This window comes from Petaurus breviceps, unplaced genomic scaffold (genome assembly GCF_028583685.1).
Source record: "Petaurus breviceps papuanus isolate PSGF00001 unplaced genomic scaffold, PetGlider_PUasm1.0 287, whole genome shotgun sequence".
NCBI lineage: Eukaryota > Metazoa > Chordata > Mammalia > Diprotodontia > Petauridae > Petaurus > Petaurus breviceps.
In genome coordinates, this window is record NW_027186029.1 from 841,700 (window position 1) to 860,939 (window position 19,240).

Consider the following 19,240-nt stretch of genomic DNA (forward strand, 5'->3'; position numbering starts at 1 on the left):
TGTGACTGCAGGCGGAAGGCCTTCCCACATTCTTTACATTCACAAGGCTTCTCTCCAGTATGGATTCTCTGGTGTACAGTAAGTTGACCACTCAGACGGAAGACCTTCCCACATTCATTACATTCATAAGGTTTCTCTCCAGTGTGAATTCTCTGGTGTGCCATAAGCTGTGACCTCATGAGGAAGGCCTTCCCGCATTCATTACATCCAAAAGGTTTCTCCCCAGTATGAATTCTCTGGTGTACAGTAAGCCGTCCACTTAGGTGAAAAGCCTTCCCACATTCTTTACATTTAAAAGGCTTTTCTCCAGTATGAGTTCTCTGGTGTAGAGTAAGTTGTGAGCTCAGCCTGTATGCTTTCCCACATTTGTTGCATACAAAAGGTTTCTCTCCGGTATGGATTCGCTGGTGTAAAGTAAGCTGTGACCTCAGGCGGAAGGCCTTCCCACATTCTTTACATTCAAAAGGTTTCTCTCCACTGTGGATTCCCTCATGTAGAATAAGCTGTGAATTCCAGCGGAAGGCCTTCCCACAGCCCTTACATGCAAAAGGTTTCTCTTCAGTATGAATTCTCTGGTGATGGGCCAGTTCTGTTGACCAAAGGAAAGTTTTCCCACATTCATTACATTCATAAGGTTTCTCATCCGTGTGTAACCTATGATTTTCAATAAGGTCTGAATGATTACTGAATGATTTCCCACTCTCATTATCCTTGGGAATGATCAATTCCGGAAGGGCTGCTTCTCCACCGAAACTTCTGCCATTTTTATTATTTTCATGATTTTTTACTTTGCTACGCCGTTTCCTCTGGATAATTTTTACTTTGCTAGAATGTTTCTCCTCATGATTATGTACACTCTTTAACTTGGTATCACATTCCCCAGCTTCTCTCAATTTTAAGACGTGAGGACTTTCCATTTTCAGCTTTTCCCTGGAAGATTCTTCTATAAATATGTCAAGCGTTGGGCTTAATTCCTTGTTTTCAACTCTAGTTTCCCAATCTGAAAGAAATAAAACAAGTAAATATTCCACAGTAACCCTCACACCTATGGCCTGTCTCCTATGTTTTCTACTGAGAAATAAGATTGTCATACTGTAAAAAGTAGCACAAATTATACTATAATCTGAAGCGTGGAACCTTGACAGAAATGTCATTTGGAAACTATGAATTTGGATAGGAAAAAAACACATCTTGATTTCAATATAATTGGTTTCCCTTGCATCCTATAGTATTTTTATTTCATGCATTTGAAAACGCGATGGAGAAAAGGTCTATTGGCTTTAGCAGCTGTCCAAAGACATCCATTATACACAAAGCATAAGAAGACACGTAGTAAAAGGATTACATTAATGATTATCATAATTAGACTCGGGTACACCATACGAAATATTTCCCACACATAAAAGACCCTGGTAAGGTAGGTAGAGCAGTTACTACATGTTAGAAAATAGGGAACTGTGACTCGCCTACATTTCTTTGACTCCCCTAGAACATACTGCTAAGAATTCACAGAATCACAGAATTTGAGAGGGAAGGACCTCAGCAGCCACCTAGTCTAAACTATACACAAAAGGAAGCTCATCAGAATATGTTGGTGTTGTCTGCCCTTCGACCTGGAAGCAGACCAATGACATGAGGAAGGTGATGTCTTAACTTGTTCTCGAATTAGATTTAAGAGGCAGAGCCACACAGTCATCAGCCTCACTTCCCTCCAGAGTCATCAGAGGCCAGGGGCCAGACAAAAGTCAAGGTGATTGGTGATGGCCCAGGATGCAGGGAGTGACTTTGGCCTTTTTAAATGAAGGTCTTTCCTAGGTCTCAGTCTGTTTGAGGCAACACCCTTTTAGTGACTAGGGTTAGGTTAGAACTGAGACACAAGATGGCCGAGTTTGCCATCATGAAAGTATTGATCTGGGCGGGGAAGACTCAGGGTTTCAGGCCAGAAGAGAAAACAGTTGCTATTTACACCCACTCTAAGCCATGAAAACCCAAACAATGAGCAACAGAGGCCTAGGCTGGGGCCTATTACTGGCCATTCAATGAAAGTCTGAGTGCATGGAAAACATAGTCAAGTAGCTCCATTTGACTCAAAATGGGCTTTTTAAACAGCTGTTTTTCTAGAGTTGTATTTCAAGAACTCATAAATGAAACCCTGCAGGACAAAGGGAAAATTGTTCCAGCTTTCTGGGGGAAAAAAGTAAATAAACAAATTTAAAAAAAAATTAGCCCTCAAACCCCAATATCTCACAAAATATGAGCAACCAAAAGTTATATTCCTTCGGACAAAGGGACCACATGTCATGAGGGAAGAAGGAGGAAGGAAGAAAGAAGGAGAAGAGGGAGGGGGAAGGGGAGGTGGGGAGACAAGAGACGGGGGAAAGAACAGAAGCATTCTCCACCTCTAACTGACAGGTTGGGTCCTTAAGGGAGGCAGAGATGAGCAAAGACATCAGCCTCACTGTCTCAGAGTGAGTTATTAGAGTCCAGTGGACAGACAAGTATCAAGAGGCCTGCTGAGAGCTCCCATCTAAGGTACCTAACAAGTGGCTCCCTGGCCTCTAGGGGAAGGCTCCAGCGGGAGGGAGACCCGCCGTCTCTTGGACTAGAATTGTCGTACTCTGGGAGATCCTCAATCTGTCCCATTTTAACTTTCCCCCACTGCACGTGGTTCTGGTCTCTCGAACCAGACCAGAACATGCCTGATTCTTGCTCCACATAACAGCTCTCCAAGCCCATGCCTCCCCGCCACCTCCAGTCTGCCCTTCTCCTGGCTACGCCCAGCTCCAGTAACTGCTCCTATGGCCCGTGCACAGACACCCCTTCTTTCCCTTTGTGCCATTTGGGTTGGTGGGCTCATCGGCTGCTGAGGGTCCAATCACCCTCTCTTAGGCACAAGCTCTCTATTGAGCCTGAATCTCTCTCCTGATCTCTAAGTGCCAAATGAACATGTCAAGGTAGATTTACCATAAACATGGTAAACTCAATGTGTTCAAAACTGAACTCACTATCTTTCTTCCCAAATCTGCTCCCACCACGGCCCTCCCAGCCCTCTAGGCTCACAACCTAGATATCCTGCCCAGCTCCTCACCCTTCTCCCTCTCCAGGCCTGTCATCTACTTCACTGACATCTCTTACATACACCCATTCCCTCCTGAGACAGCCTCTTGCCTGGTGCAGGCCTTCAGGGCCTCATGCCTTCACTGATGCAACAAGGGCTTGATGGGAGGTCTGCCCACTGCAAGTCTCTCATCATGCCACTCTGACCTTCACTCCAGAGCCAGTCATCTTCTCAAGGTGCAGACCTGACCATGTTGTCCCTCTGCTCAATCAATTTCAGGGGCTCTGGGACCTCCATAATCCAATACAAAGTGTTCCCTCTGGCTGTAAGGGAGCTCTTGTGGCACCCTGGACAGAGCACTGGGCCTGAGACCAAGAAGACTCATCTGCCAGGGTTCAAACCTGGACTCAAACACTTACTAGCTGTGACGCTTCACCCTGGCCTCAGTTCCCTCATCTGTAAAATGAGCTGAAGAAGAAAACGGCCAACCCCTCCAGGATCTCTGCCAAGAAAACCCCAGATGGGGTCACGGAGAGGCAGCTACAACTGAAATGACGGGAATTACTGCCACGGCTGGCTCTGAGGCCTTCCATATCATAGGCCCTGCCCCCTCCTGTCTGCTCACATCTCGCTCCCATTCAGTGGCCCTGGCCCCTGCATGCTCCTCACACAGGACACTCCACCCCAACTGTGTCTCTCACCACCACGGACCATGCCTGGCATTCTTCCTCATTTCCCCCTCTAACTTCCTCTGAGTTGCAGCTGACACGTCTTGCATGCATGGTTCGCTCCTGGAGAACAAGGATGAGTTTTTGCTTCCCTGGTGCTAAGCACAGTGCCTGGCACACAGTAGGTACTTAATAAATGCTCATTAACTAGACACAACTTTTTTTTAAAGGGACAACAGGGGAAGCAGAGTCAAAATGGCAGAGTAAAGGCAAGGACTCATCTGAGCCCTCCCTCAAGCCCCTCCAAATGCCATTAAAAATCACCAAATTATAGAGCAGCAGAACCCACAAAAAGATGGCATGAAACAAATCTCCTGCCCAAGACAACTCAGAAGGCAGCAGGAAAGGTATCTTATGATGGTGAGAGAGGAGCGCAGGCCCTGGGCCCCACAAACCAGGAGCAGTCCTTGGGAGAGACTGAATCTGCAGCAGCAGGTGCTTCCAGAGCTCTCGTCCAGACAGGGAGGGGGTCACACAGCTGGTCAGAAGGAGATTACAGGGGTCTCTCTGTTACTGTGTTTCCCCGATAATAAGACCTATCCCGAAAATAAGCCCTCCCCTTACTGTGTAAGATTCCTCTAAAATAAGCCCTCCCCCAAAAATAAGCCCTATTGAGATTGATACTGTAGTGAAGGTGATCCCCTGCACTACACGCTACATTACGATACCTTCTGTATGCACCGCCCCCCCCCCCGTGATAAGCACGCCATGCTCCGAGCTGCATCCAATCAGAGCTGCAGCAGTGAGCGCGTCATCCTGTTCTTCCCCAGTGATTTGCTTATTGAATAAAGGTACATTTTTTTGTTCACATTTACCTGTTTATTAAAATTGCTGTCAATGTTCATTAAAATAAGCCCTCCCCTGAAAATAAGCCCTCTGGTGTTTTTCTGTCCAAAAAATTAATAAGACAGTGTCTTATTATCGGGGAAACATGGTAGCAGTGAGGCAGGACTCTGGGGCTTTGCCAACACTCAGATCCAGGGAGTGGTCCTGCACAGCAGGCCCAGGGTGAGGAGGAACACAGGCATAGCAGAGCATGTGGCCATAGTGGGGGAGGGACCCTCATCACAATTCCAGGGCAGAAAAGTGCTTGTGGTTGACCAGATCACAAGCCAGGAGATGAGTAAATATACCTCTCCTTAGATCATACTGCCTTGGAAGAACTGAAAACTTACAGGTCCTTAGAAGTATCTCTGAAAACAGCTGCACAAAACCCCTGAAGCTTGGGACAATGCACCCTCCACCCTGGAACTGGAGCCCTACTTTAACAGTTATGAAATAAGCAAACAGAAAAAAATTCTGACTATAGAAAGTTACTATGGTGACAAGGAAGCTCAAAACACACACTCAGACGATAACAAAGTCAAAGCTCCTACATCCAAAGCCTCCAAGAAACATATGAATTGGTCTCAGGTCATGGAAGAGCTCAAAAAGGATTTTGAAAATCATGCAAGAGAGATAGAGGAAAAATTGGGAAGAAAAATAAGAGTGATGCAAGAAAATCATGAAAAACCAGTCAACAGTGTAGTAGAGGAGACAAAATAAATTCTGAAGAAAAGAACACCTCATAAAACAAACTAGTCCAAATGGTAAAAGAGGTCCAAAATGCCAATGAGGAGAAGAACTGGCCAAATGGAAAAGAAGGTCCAAAAGCTCACTGAAGAAAATAATTCCTTAAAAATTAGAATGGAGCAAATGGAAGCTAATGACTTTATGAGAAATCAAGAAACAATCAAAGAAAACCAAAAGAATGAAAAAAATAGAAAATAATGTGAAATGTCTTACTGAAAAAACAACTGACTTAGAAAACAGATCCAAGAGAGATAATTTTAAAATTATTGAACTACCTGAAAACCATGATTAAAAAGAGTCTGGACATCATCTTTCTAGAAATTATAGAAGAAAACTGACCTAGAACCAGAAGATAAAACATAAATTGAAAGAATCCACTGATCACCTCCTGGAAGAGATCCCAAAATGAAAACTGGCAGGAATATTATAGCCAAATTTCAGAGCTCCAAGTCAAGGAGAAAATATAGCAAGCAGCCAGAAAGAAACAATTCAAGTGTCATGGAGTCACAGTCAGAATAACACAAGATATTGCAGCTTCTACATTAAAGGATCAGAAGGCTTGAAATGTGATATTCCAGAAGGCAAAGGAGCTAGGATTGAAACCAAGAATCACCTACCCAGCAAAACTGAGTATGATCAATGAGGGGGGAAATGAACATTCAATGAGATAGAGGATTTTCAAGCATTTCTGATTGGAAAGACCAGAGCTGAACAGAAAATCTGACTTTCAAATACAAGAAGCAAGAGAAGCATAAAAAGGTGAACAGGAAAGAGAAATCACAAGGGACTCAATAAGTTTAAACTGTTTACATTCCGACATGGGAAGATGATGTTTGTAACTCATGAGACCTTTCTCATTATTAGGGTTGTTAGAACAAGTATATAGAGGCAGAAAGCACAGGTGTGAAATGAATATGAAGGGATTAGATGTAAAAAACAAAATTAAGGGGTGAGAAAGGAATGCACTGGGAGAAAGAGAAAGGGAAAGGTAGAATGGAGTAAATTATTTCACCAAAAAAAGGCAAGAAAAAGGTGTTACAATGGAGGGGAAGAGAGAGTGAGTAAACCTTACTCTCATCAGAATTAGCTCAAAGAGGGAATAACATACACACACAATTAGGTATAGAAATCTATTATACCCTACAGGAAAGTAGGAGGGGAAGGGTATAAGAGAAGGGGGGTGATGGAAGAGAAAGCAGACTGGGGGAGGGGGTAGTCAGAAGCAAAACACTTTTGAGAGATAGGGTGAAAGGAGAGAGAATAGAATAAATGGGGGTGGGGGTAACAGGATGGAGGCAAATAGCAATACTAACTGAAAAAAATTCTGAAGTTTCTATGATAAAGGCCTCATTTCCGAAAAATATAGAGAACTGAGTCAAATTTATAAAAATAAGAGCCATTCCTCAATTGATAAATTATCAAGAGATATGATCAGTTTTCAGATGAAGTAATAAAAGCCATGTGTAGCCACATGAAAAATTATTCTAACTCACTATTGTCTGAAGAAATGCAAATTAAAACAATTCTGAGATACTACTTCAGACCTGTTGGATTGGCTAATAGGACAGAAAAGGTAAATGACAAATGTTGAAGGGGATGTAGGGAAAATGAGACATTAATGCACTGTTGGTGGAGTTGTGAACTGATTCAAGCATTCTGTTGAACAACTTGGAACTATGCCCAAAGGGCTATAAAACCAAGCATAACCTTGACCCAGCAATACCACTACTAGGTATAAAAACAAAAAGGAAAAGGACCTGTATGTACAAAAGTATTTATAACAGCTCATTTCTAGGGGCAAAGAATTAGGAATTGGGAGGATGCCCATAAAGTGGGGAATGGCTTAACAAGCTGTGGTATATGATGGTGATGGAACAGAATTGTACTATAAGGAAGGATGAGTGGAATGCTCTCAGAAAAACCTGGAGAGATTTACATGAGCTGAAGCAAAGTGACCCGTAATACTGGGGGAAGATCATCAGAGAATGACGGCCATCCCGGGCAATCCAACGATCCATGACAACGCTGAAGGGCTCAGGGTGACAAACACTGTGGATCCCAGAGACCTGGTGTCTGGATACCGACTGAAGCACTTTTTCTACTTTATTTTTCTTGAGGGTGTTTGTCTCTGTTTTCTCTCACAACATGGCTGCTAGGGAAATGTTTTGGACGATTATGGGTATACACTCTACACTGATTTGTCTGCCTTCTCAATGGTGGGTGTGGGAGAGAGAGAATTTGGAACACAAAGTTTGAAAAATGAATGTTAAAAATTGCTTTCATATGTTAACTGGGTAAATAAAATAACAAAAAATTAAAAAATAAAATAAGAACAGGAATACCGCATCACAAAATACAGCAGATAAAGGCTCCAAGGAGACAAGAAAGCAAAGGTAACATCTTGTGCTTTCTTTTGTTGCAAGTGCAACAGCTTTGTGCAGCCAAGAGAAGCTGCGGCCAGGCCCCTCCGGCCCCTGCTCGGCCCTTCTCCTCCACGGTGGGGTCCGGCCCCACGGGGCCTGGGGTCAGTCACTCACCCTGACGGCGGCTTCTGGGGACGCCTTCCCCCGGCCTCCTGGGCGCCTCCCCTTGCTCCAGCCGCTGGATCACATCGGGCTTGGATCCCGCTAGTCCTGCTCGGGGAACGGGACAGCTGAGGAGGTGCCGGTCTGGGCAGGACCACGGCCAGAGCACAGAGGGACCAGGAGCAGAGCGGACCCTACCTGGAGCTGCCTCCGTGGGCTCTGCCTGGGGCCAGAGGGGGTGGAGGGACACCTGGGGGGGCGGCGGGGGGCAAGGACAGGAAAGGGGCCCCTCCCCCCTCCCGGGCAGCCCCCCCTTCCCTGGCCGATCCCCCCCTTCCTCCCCCCGTCCCAGGGCAGCCCCCTCCTCACCCAGGCAGACCAGGTGCCCGTAGTTCTCCAGCATCACCTCCCGGTACAGCTCCCTCTGCGCGGGGCCCAGGCACCCCCACTCCTCCCACGAGAAGTCCACGGCCACGTCCTGGAAGGTCACGGAGCCCTGCAAGACCGAGCCCCGAGTGCTGGGAGAGCGTCCGCGGGGCCGCCCCGGGGGTTCCTGGGCCCGCGCCCCCTTCTCCGCCCTCACCCCGCTCGGGGCATCCCGGTGACCCCGGGCAGGTCCATCTCTAAAATGGGGACGAGAGCGCGGGGGGGGCACCGCGCACACCAGGGGCGCCACATAAATGCAGGCCCCACCCAGAATGAACGGGCCCTCCCCCAAACCCGGCTCCAGCAGGTGGGCGGGGCCCCTCACCTGGCGGGCCTTGGCTCTCAGGTGGGAGGTGGGAGCCATGTTTTCCTCCCCCTCCACCGCCGATTGGCTCCTGCGCCTGGCCCTGCTAGGGCGACCAATGGGAGGGCGGGCCTGCGGAGGGGGCGTGGCGCGGCTAGGCCCAGCGCTCAAAAGCTACTGCGCAGGCGCGGCCCTCTCCGAGGTGGCGGCCTCCGTCTCCACCTGCCCGTGGTTTCCCAACGTCCCCTTCCCCTTCGGCGCCCCTTCGGCCGGTCGCGCCCCCGCCCCCACTCACGGCAGCCCGGGACACAGGGAGCCCGTGCTGAGTTCCGCCGACGGAGGGAGGAGCCCCGGCAGCGGAAGTGACGAAAAGGTGGTGGCCCCGCCCTCCCCGCCCCTGAAAGGGCCGCAGCTTCTCGGTTTGTGCGTGCAAAGCCTTCTGGGAGTTGTAGGCAGGCGTCCTAGGGCGGGAGTGGATGGGAGCGTGCTGTGCCTGCTCTTTCTCCTATACCTGCCCCTCCCGTTCCTTAGGCAGAACGTACGCAAGTCCTTCTGGGAATCGTAGTTCTCTCCCTCTACTTGTGGCCAGGTACCAATTTTTCCTTTCTCCCCACCCCCTTCCTCCTCCCTCCCCGTCTTCTTTTCGGTCCCTCAACCTTCTCTCCCCCTGTCCTTCCTTCCTCCCCCTCTTCCCATCTTTCTCCACTCCCTCCTCCTCCCCTCTCTCCCCCATTACCCCTCCCCCCCCCCCCCCCCCCCCCCCGCCTCCCCGCCTCTGCAGGCCTCCTCCCCCGGGACCCCAGGTGTCCAGTCCCTTGGTGCAGCCGGTCCCAAGGTGGGGGGGTGCCCCGCCAGGGTCTGGGCGGGGCCAGCCTTGCAGCCCCTCCCCTTACCCCTCCCACTCCTCAGCCCACTTCCTCCTTCCCTGAACAGGGTCCCCGGCGTGCACCACCAGAGGAGAGCCTGGCCTCAGACTAGCCCCAGACACTGGCCAAGTGGCCCTGGGCAGGTCATTCAACTCTGTGCGCCTCAGTTTCCCCATCTGTAGGACCTGAGAGGACCAAAGGCAGCGACATCCGAAAGGCACTTAGCGCAATCCTAGTGGTACAGCTGGGTCAAAAGCTATGCAGTTACAGCCATTCAGACAAGGTCACAACTCCATCAACAATGCATTAAGCATCCCTATTTCCACGCTTTCCAGCACTTGCCATTGTCCTTTTCGGTCATGTTGGTCAATTAAGTGGTTGTTTTAATTTGTGTTTCTCTAATCACTGGTGATTTTGGTTGGAGTCAGTCCCTCCCCAGCTGAAGTTCCTACTGAAGAAGAGGCTCCTCTCACGTGGGAAAGCGCCTGGTGCTGACTCTATTCCAGCTGAGATTTACAAGGTCCACTGCTCACAGAAAAGCTGACTGAAATCTTCCAGCTTATGTGGCAGGGCGGAGGTTACCCCCCCAGAGTCCCAGCATGCCTCCATCGTCCATCTCTGTAAAGGTAAAGGAAATAGACTGTTCTGTGACAATCACAGGGTGGGAGCCCTCTCTTAGTCATTTCCAGCAAGACTCTTGCCAGAGGCCTCCTTAATGGAAGGATGGTCACCCACCAGAAAGCCAGTGTGGCTTCAGAAAGGGCCGAGGAACAGTCAACATGGTGTTTGCTGCCCGACAGCTCCAGGAGAAATGCCAGGAGCAGAACACAGGTCTGCACAACCTTTGTAGATCTGACCAAGGCTTTTGATACTGTCAGTCATGAGGGCTCGTGAAAATGATGGCAAAATGTGGTTGCCCAGAGGAGTTCATCAGCATTTATATCAATTCCATGACATCATGCTTGCCTGGGTTCTAGATAATGGACGATGCTCTCCTGCCTTCCCAGTCACCAGTGGAGTGAAACAAGGCCGTGTGCCTCCTCCCACGCTTGTCAGCATGATGTTTTCAGCCATGTTGTCAAATGCTTTCAATGAGAATGAACAGGGCATCAAGGTCATTGATGGTAAATTCTTCAACTTGAAAAGGCCACAAGCCAAGACCAAAGTGGAGGGAGGGTTGGTGCATGACTTTCTGTCTGTACGTGATTGTGCCTCAGAGCAGCCCCTGAAGCTGAGATGCAACAAAGTGTGGATCAGTTCTCTGCTGCTTGTGCTAATTTTGGCCTCACAATTAACACCGAGGAAGCCCAGGGCTGCATGAGCCAGCACCACCCCATCCATACATGGAATCATCAGTTATGATTACTATTTCTCTCTACCCTATATTTTGCAATATTTATCCTTCTCTTCTTTTATCCTATTCTCAAAAATGTTTTGCTTCTGACCACCAGCTACCCCCAGTCTGCCCTCCTTCCTATTGCCCCTCCCCCCCACCCACATTCTCTTCTCCCCTTCCCCTCCTACTTTCCTGTAGGTTACCATAGATTTCTACACCCCACTGATCGTGTATGTTAGATCCATTTCCAATGAGAATAAAGTGCACTAGCACTCCTCCCCCCATCTTTCCCTCCATATAGAAGTTCTTTGGTGCCTCTTTTACGTGAGATAATCTACCCTGTTCTACTTCTCCCTTTCCCCTCCTCCCAGGTCATTCCTCTTTCTCATCCCTTAATTTTCTTTTTTTTAGATATCATCACATCATATTCAGCTCACACCCATCCGCTAAAAACGAGACTGTTCTTAGCATTGACAAGCATCATCTTCCACGTGTGGCAATGTAAACAGTTTAACCTTATTGAATCCCTTATGATTTCTCTTTCTTGTTTACCTTTTTATGCTTCCCTTGAGTCTTGCCTTGGGAAGTCAGATTTTCTGCTCAGCTCTGGTCTTTCCAACAGGAATGCTTCAAAGGTCTCTCTTTCATCACATTTTCGTTTTCCCTTTGAAGAATCATACTCATTTTTGCTGGGTAGGTGATTCTTGGCTGTGCTCCTATCTCTTTTTTCCTCCTCAAATGAAGAGACCAGAGACGAGGGAGAGAAACGACTGGCAGTTCATTCTAAGATGGCGGCCACCGGAGCGGAGGAGGAGAAAGCTGGCTCCTGATATACCTTTAAAGTGAGCACGATTCAAGCATGATCTCCTCGTGCACGGGGGTATGAACCAATGGGGGGGGGGGGCGAGCCAGTCACATCAGCTGCTGCTCATCAAGCGAGTGGTCTCATGGGATGTCCTTGTGAGCTGGCAGCTGGACTGTGGCCTTCAGCACATCCTTATCTCTAAGGAGTACAGAGCAGCCTTGGAACCAAGAGACCCTGAGGCAGTTCCTGAATTCCCGTGGGATGAGAAGCGCTTGGAACTCACATTGTCCTGTCCATATAAGTTCTCTAGTTGATTTAATACAAATGGTGCAGTGGGGCTGTACTTCGTGACAGACTCTTGTAATTGCTTTAGCACACTGAATGGCATTGTCTCATGCCTACGCCTCGTTTGCCCAGGGTTAAAGGGATCGCGCTCTTCAATAACGGGAAAGACTCCCCACTCAGTAAGTTTCCCCTTCCCTTCTAGCCCCTTCGTCTGGTTTTTTCCAAGGTGGATTGCGTGCACCCGCCACTAGAGGGCGACCCGTGCTCATTTTTCTTCTCTGCCACCTATTCTTCCTGCCTTCTCTCCCTCCCCCTTTTCCAGTGCTTCTGCTTTGCCCGGCATCGTGTATAGCTAAATTTGAGAGGTCGGGATGCAGAGGTCTATAAGCAGGAGGGGGCAGCTGAGGCCATTCTTCCTCTCCCTCCGGGGATGGATCCCTTCGCTAAGAAGGCATGGACCCGTTTGACGGACCTCCCTCCTATTTCCTCCAAAGGCATTCTCTTACTAGGTGGTATATGGCCCCGACATAAGTCTCTCTCTCCCCTGGTCTGGCTGCACTTGTTATTTACTCACTGTTCTCCAAGCCTTTGCCGGTTCCAGACACCGCACAACCTACTCAGGTATCCACTCCTGGAGCCCCTGGAAGCAGGGGTGTTCATGCCCCGTGTGTTATGGGGCACACTGGCGTGATCCTGGGGTCCTTCTCTGGGCCCCACCTGTCCCACGTTCAGGCGCCAGCTCTAAGTGGCCGCTAACTTTACTAACCTAAGAGCCAACCTTACCTTGTGTTCTCATAAGGGAATGAAGAGACCAGAGACAAGGGAGAGAAATGACTTGCATTTTATTCCAACGTGGTGGACACTTGGGGGAAAGAAAACTGGCTCTTTATATAGAGCATGATTCAAGCATGATCTCCTCATGCACAGGAAGTGTGAACCAATGGAGGGGGGCCGAACCAGTCACATCAGCTGCTGCTCATCAAGTGAGTGGTCTCATGGGAGATGTCCTTGTGAGCTGGCAACTGGACTGTGGCCTTCAGCACATCCTTATCTCTAAGGAGTACAGAGCAGCCTTGGAACCAAGAGACCCTGAGGCAGTTCCTGAATTCCTGTGGGACAGAAAGTGCTTTGAACTCACATTGTCCTGTACAGTTGTATGCCTGTGAAACCTGGACAGTCTACCAGCACCATGCCAAGAATCAGAATCACTTCCATCTGAATTGTCTGAGGAAGATTCTGAAGATCACCTGGCAGGATAAGGGACCAGCCACTGAGGTCCTTACTCAAACTAAACGCCAAGTATTCAAACTCTGCTGCAAAGAGCACAGCTCCAATGGGCTGGCCATGTTGTTCAAATGCCAAAAGTATGTTTGCCAAAAAGCACTTTACAGATATGATCTCAGCTGATCCTCACAAGTCCTAGAATGTGCTCCATAATAGAGAAATATTAGAAGATTTTCAGACAGGACAGTAGTAAGAAGGCAAGGCTGTTCACTCCAACCATTACTATTCAAAATGGTTTCCAAAATGTTGAACCACATTTCTACAGCAAGAAGAGAAAGATGAAGCAAATAAGGGCAGGTAAAGAGGAAGCAAACAGATCTCAGTTTGTAAATGTTCAGATGTCCCAAGTCAGAAAGCCTGAGAGATTCAACAGAAATCTGAAGGGAGATAGGAAGCTTCAGCTGAACCGTGGGATCTCTGATAAGGTCACCAACATTCGGAGCCTTTCTGATGGCCAACAGAAGACCAACAGGAAGGAAAAGATCTATTATGGTCATCACAAAACATATCAAGCCCTTGAGCATTAACCTATGATGAAGAGGCAAAGGAAACCACCATAATGTCCTATAAAACTATTTCGTCAGAAATAAGGCAGGATTTGATTGCAGAAACACCCACTGTCTGGGGCTGGGTGGGCCCAATAGAGTACTGGTAGCAATATTGCCCTAAATGAATTCCCCCGAAAACTTCATCACAGAACTGCACGCAGTGATAGCTAAATGTAGGGATGGACACACAGGCAGAAATAGCGAGGAGAAGTGTGGGAGGTTTGGGGTGGGACAGCCAGAGGAATGACAAAAAACAATCTAGGTCCATTTGAGTCCACAGTGTTGGAGGGAGTCAGGGAAGGCCACTGGGCCTCAGGCAGCAGCAGGAGAGCAGGGAGTGAGCCTCTCACTGTCCTAAAGCCTGGGTGGGCCACATCGGGAGGACCTAATCGCGGACCAATATGGAAACCACAGGTTTTCCACCAGCACTAGGCCATCCATACCTCGAACCATAGGTGACAACAAATGGAGAAGTTTTGATTGCTGTGGATAAGTCCACGTACTAATAATAAAAAAGAAATAAATGTGGCCTCTCAAGTTTTTGCTGTAAATATTCTGCTAAAAATCTGACACCTGAACTAACCCAAAACATTCCCCAAAGAATATGTGGCCCAAGCAAAATGAACCCATGAACAAATAGTTCTTGGAAAATGATCAGAAAGCCCCCACGTTACCAAGAGCCCCAGAAAAATCTGCCCCAAAGCTCGGAATTTCACTCTGTGACCGCGGGAGTTTCTCCCGCTCTGCCCGGTCAATCAGCCTCTCTTCAGCCTTGGCTGGAGGCTCTAAGAAGGTGTAGCAGCAAGCACCCCGGCTTCCCCAGGGTGTCTGCCCATACAGGTTCTTGGATCTGCTTTGATAAAGGAAAGCAACTCAAAATGGGTTAACAAGCTTACTTTAATCAGACCATATATCGTTTACCTTGTTCAGGGGAGAAAGGTCAGCACCCCGAACTTCAAAATATACAGACAGAATTATCAAGACATTAACAGATCAAGTAGACAGCTTTCCAAACTGTCCAACCATTACATCCATACCCAGTCAACATCTGGGTTTCCACATCTGGGTTTTTCAAAGCCGGGGGACTCTCAACAACGGCTTCCCACAATTCAGATCAAATCACAGAACACTTCTCAAAGTGAGTCCCAAAACAAAGCTACACATCAGGGCTTATATAGCCTTCTCCTGGCTCAGAGAATGTAACAACCTTATTGACTCACTGGCCAATCAAGAAGTATCTACTGAAAAACAAGCCTCCCACCCCAGGCTTCAGGTGCACTTTAGCCTAGGGGCAGGGAAGATCTTCCAAATTTGCATTCCCATTACAGAAGGGAACCCCCCCCCCCCCCCCCTCCTGAGGCAGCCTTCGACCCTCTGGAAGTGCTCTTCTCGATGGGAAGGCCACCTGACATGGAGCTTCAGCCGGCCTCTCTGGACCCCGGACAGGAGACATCTGTGCTCCTGGGCCTTTGTCCTCCCCTAGCCGACCCTTCAGAGAGGGAGGGCGATCCTCAAGCCCAGCAACCCTGGCCGTGGTGCTGAAGGATTTGTCCTTCTTGGTCCCCAGTTGTTGGAGCGCTGGTTATGACAGTGAGCTCGTGGAGGGCTCAGCCCGCTGCCTGGCACACAGTAGGCGCTTAATAAAGACTGCCTTCAGTGACCTCGGACCCACTGTCCTGGGGCTCGGCCACTCTGGCCGGCTGGGCTACCGCACATGTGGCCCCTCCTGGTTCTCCCGTTGTGGCCCGCCCAGGGAAGAAGACAGCGCGCTGCGCCCTTCCCGCTCTCCTGGGGGCCTTCCCTGCCAGCCACCCAACCCTGCGGAGTCATGAGGAGTGACCCCCTGCAGGTTTCAGACCAGCGGAGCTCAGTGGCCTCCCTGGTGACCCCAGACCTGAACATGGGACTTGGACTCGGCTTACATTGCCCATTGCTATGTAATGAAGAGATTCTAGGGCTTGGGGGCCCAAGGATCCGGATGCAAATCCTGCTCCTGGCACTTTCCGAACGCTGCCTGCCTCAGTTTACTCCTCTGTCAAAATGGGAGGGGATGCCTCATAGAGGAGTCACGGATGCACAGCACTTGCACGGAATGAATGATATAAGGATTAAGGAAAAGGGACGGAAGGAATAGGCACTTAGTGTAGCCCTTGGGGGTGATGGGCGGCAGCACGCACGGGACTCCCAGGAGCTACGTGCCCGGGTCCAGCCCCAGGGCTGTCAGCGCGTACGCTGCCAGGGGCGGGCAGGGCTCTGCCCATGCGCAAAGGGCCCCGCGAACTACATTTCCCAGAAGGGAATGCAGGCCGCGCACGGGGCGGGGCTCCGGTGCTGCTGTGACGTCATTGCCGCCGCCGCCGCCGCCGCCGCCGCCGCTGCTGCTGCCCGGGCTTCTGGTTGCTGTAGCTGCCTCTGCCCACCTCGGCCCCGCCCTGAGCCGCTGCCGGGTCCGAGCCCCGAGTCTCGGGCCGGGTGAGTGGGACCCGGGCTCGGGGCGGGGCAGTCGCAGGGGATGCATCTCAACGCCAGGCTTCACTGCTCTGGGTCGGGGAGGGGCGCCTTACCTGCCGGGGACACTGAGCATGTGCAGTGCAAGTCAATTCTTTCTCTACCCTGCCCTTCCGCACACCCCCACCCCTGCCTCCCGCGCATGCGCCCTGAGCTCCTGGGGGCTCCTGCCCTGCCCTGGAGCCTGCTGTGGCTCCCCAGCCCCCTGCCAGTCCAGTCCCTGCTCTTCTGAGGCCTGGGCTGTGACCCCAGGAAGCTCGTGCAGCCCAGTCTGAACCCTCCCCTCTCCCGGAGCCCCGGGCTGGTCCTCCCCGCCCCCTTCTCCAGGACACCCTGGCTCCAGGCCGGCCTCAGTTTCCCCGCCTGTAAACTGGGAGGATGCGCAGCTCTCTGCCAGGAGGCCCTGCCGCCAGCCTCGCTCCTGCAGTCGGGGGCTGGCCCCCCCCCCCGTCCGGGCGGCGCCCCCAGGCCGGTCTGACGCTCTCCTGTCCCATCCACAGCCGGAGGTCACGCTGACCGTCAGAAAGGTCCCAGAGGAGGAGATGGCCCCCGTGTTCCTGGCGGCCAACGCCCCCCAGGTGAGGGGGTACAGTGTGAGTCCCACAAGGGGAGCCTCCTTGGCAAGTGTGGTCCTTAGGGGACCCCTGCTGGAGGATGCCTCCAAAGACCCCCCAGCATTGATTTTGGGGAAGGACTTTCTTGGCAGATACTTCCAGGAAATAGCATAGGCAATCCCTGTCAGGCCCCCTGTGGGCCCTCTGGGGGCAGGGCTGTGGTTTCCCCCTTTTATAGAGGGGAAACTGAGGCATCAGTGGCAGGGGGTAGGTGGAAGAGGAGGAAGGCTTGACAGCCTGTCTGGGTGGGGAGGGGGAGCCCCAAGACAGAGTTACCTGCCTGGAAACCCCAAGATCACAGCCCTGGCAGGTGCCCTTCCTCCAGTTCTGGCCATCTGCTGTCCTCCTCCTCGCCCTATGAGAGTAGAGAGTCCCAGTGGGTTAGAGGCACATCTGGAACCCGGGTCCAAGAATTAGACCCCTTGACCATCCCCCACAGCTGAGCAGGGGTGTCATCCACCCCTCCAGATCTTCCCTGAGCAACCATGTGTCCTGGGTCTCATAGGGCTCTGTGACGTTTGGGGATGTGGCTGTGGACTTCTCCCAGGATGAATGGGGGCACCTGGACCCTGCTCAGAAGGAGCTGTACCGGGAGGTGATGCTGGAGAACTATGGGAACCTGGTGTGCCTGGGTAAGGTGGCCCCCCTGGGCTTCGGCCTCTGCTCCCCACTGGTCTGGGACTACTCTAAGTTTGTGCCACGGGGGGCTGGAAGAGAGGGCAGAGGAGCCCAGAGGTCTCAGGCCCCCAGATCCAAGATTCTTCCTCCAGTTCCAGGGCAGTTGAACCACCTGAAGCCGTGAATGGCTCCCAGGCCCAGAGAATGAGATTTGTCTCTGAGCCCAAGGCCCTGGTGCAGACCCCCTGGACGGGATCTGTCCTGTTAGGTGGCCCCCGGCACAGACCAGCTCTGCTAAAGCTCTGAAGCTGTCAGTGCGCACCTGGCCTGGGGTGGGGAGGGCCTGGGGACGGGAGGCTGACGGCTTCTCTGGCCCCAGCTCTTTCCCATTTCCCCTGAGCAGGACTTGCAGTTTGCAAACCTCATGTGATTGAGCAGTTGGAGCGAAGGGAAGCGCCTTGGATGTCAGGGGGAGGTGTCTCGAGGAGCTGTGGTCCAGGTGAGTGAGTGCCCCCAGGCAGCTGCTCGGCGTCTGGCTTTCCTTAGTCCTAATGGCTGACTTCATTGGGTCTCCCATCCACCCCGTGAGGTCAGTGCTTCAGTTGTTATCAGCTCCATTTCACAGATGAGGACACTGAGGCTGAGAGGTTCAGGGATATTGCCAGGTTGATGGCTACAAAGTGTGTGAGGTGGGTTTTGAATCCAGGACCTTTGATTGTCCTGTAGGGGAGCATGATGGAGAGGGCACAAGACAGTATTTGTCCTTGGATAGGTACTTTTAATATGTGGAAAGGGGTTCTCTTCCCTGGGAGTGTAGTGATGAACTGGGATGAGCTCTTTCAGAGAGCCTCATTTGATTCTGAGAAAGCACAAACATTGATGAATATGTCCTTGTATGTCTATTAGAGGGGATTGATTTTTTTTTTTTAAGCAACCGGTGTTAAGTAACTTGCTCAAGGTTATACGGCCAGGTGTTTCTGGGTGTGGTGCTAAGTATCTGAGCCTGGTTTTGATCCCCAGGTCATCCCAACACTGGGGCCGGTGCTCTTATTCACTGTGCTATGGGGGATTGATTATTTTTGCCCACTTTCATTTGGGGTTCCCATATTGTCAGCACCTTCTCTCTCGTTCATTTGGCCCCCCTCTCTCCTTAAAGTGTGTATTCCCTTGGATAGAGAGGTTCTGTGTACTTGTGGGGAACAAAGCCCTTCTCTCTGTGTTTGCCTGAGTCTTTCAGAGAGGACTTGGTCATTAGGTGGGTAAAGCTCGGGAAGCAGGGGCTCAGCAGGCAGGGACTTGGCTGGTAGTTTCTCCTGCCAGTCTGAGAGCTTTCAGACTCAGTCTTTTTCCAGCTGGTAGGAAGCGAAAAGGGAAGAAATTCCACAAGAACAGATGGAGAAAAGTATCTAGTTTTCTGTTAAGATTAGGCAGCTTCACCCCAATTGCCCTGTCTTCCCCTCCAAAAAGCAAACAAACAAAGGAAAAGATTAGGCAGCCTCCCTGGGGGTGGCTGGACCCTGCCTCTCTTCTGCTGGACTGTGGTTCTGACTTGCAGAGACCAGTGAGCACTCGACCTTGATCTGGTCAGCAAATCAAGGGAGACCCAGGACCCTTCTATAAAAACTGGCTTCTTTGCTGAGCCGATATATTAAGCCCATTCCCTTTGTGCTTCCTTCCTTCCCTCCTTTATATCCCAAATCCTTTAGCATCAGACTCTTTTCTCTCCTCCTTTAACCCTTTATCTAATGAAGCATCTGTGGTCT

General features: G+C 50.5%; 1 protein-coding gene, 1 long non-coding RNA gene and 1 pseudogene across 3 annotated transcripts in view; 1 reads left to right on the forward strand and 2 right to left on the reverse strand.

The window, feature by feature from the left end:
• LOC138167675 (zinc finger protein 850-like) overlaps positions 1-8,894 on the reverse strand; it is a 762,790-nt pseudogene extending 753,896 nt beyond the window's left edge.
• An 869-nt stretch (positions 8,895-9,763) lies between these two features.
• On the reverse strand, positions 9,764-11,480 carry LOC138167714 (uncharacterized). The gene is made up of 2 exons (XR_011169951.1): positions 11,368-11,480; positions 9,764-10,710 (listed from the first exon to the last, which is right to left on the reverse strand). It is a non-coding gene; the product is annotated as an uncharacterized lncRNA (long non-coding RNA).
• Positions 11,481-14,639: 3,159 nt separating this feature from the next.
• The window catches only part of LOC138167695 (zinc finger protein 879-like), a 9,787-nt gene continuing 5,186 nt past the window's right edge, over positions 14,640-19,240 (forward strand). Inside the window, exons 1-4 of one of the 2 annotated variants that reach the window (XM_069096663.1) lie at positions 14,640-16,209; positions 16,746-16,838; positions 17,365-17,491; positions 17,881-17,976. In XM_069096663.1, the coding sequence (XP_068952764.1) occupies positions 16,788-16,838; positions 17,365-17,491; positions 17,881-17,976 (274 nt within the window). In that variant the 5' untranslated portion in view covers positions 14,640-16,209; positions 16,746-16,787. The remainder of the gene's footprint in view (positions 16,210-16,745; positions 16,839-17,364; positions 17,492-17,880; positions 17,977-19,240) is intronic. The other variant, XM_069096664.1, reaches the window with a different exon arrangement.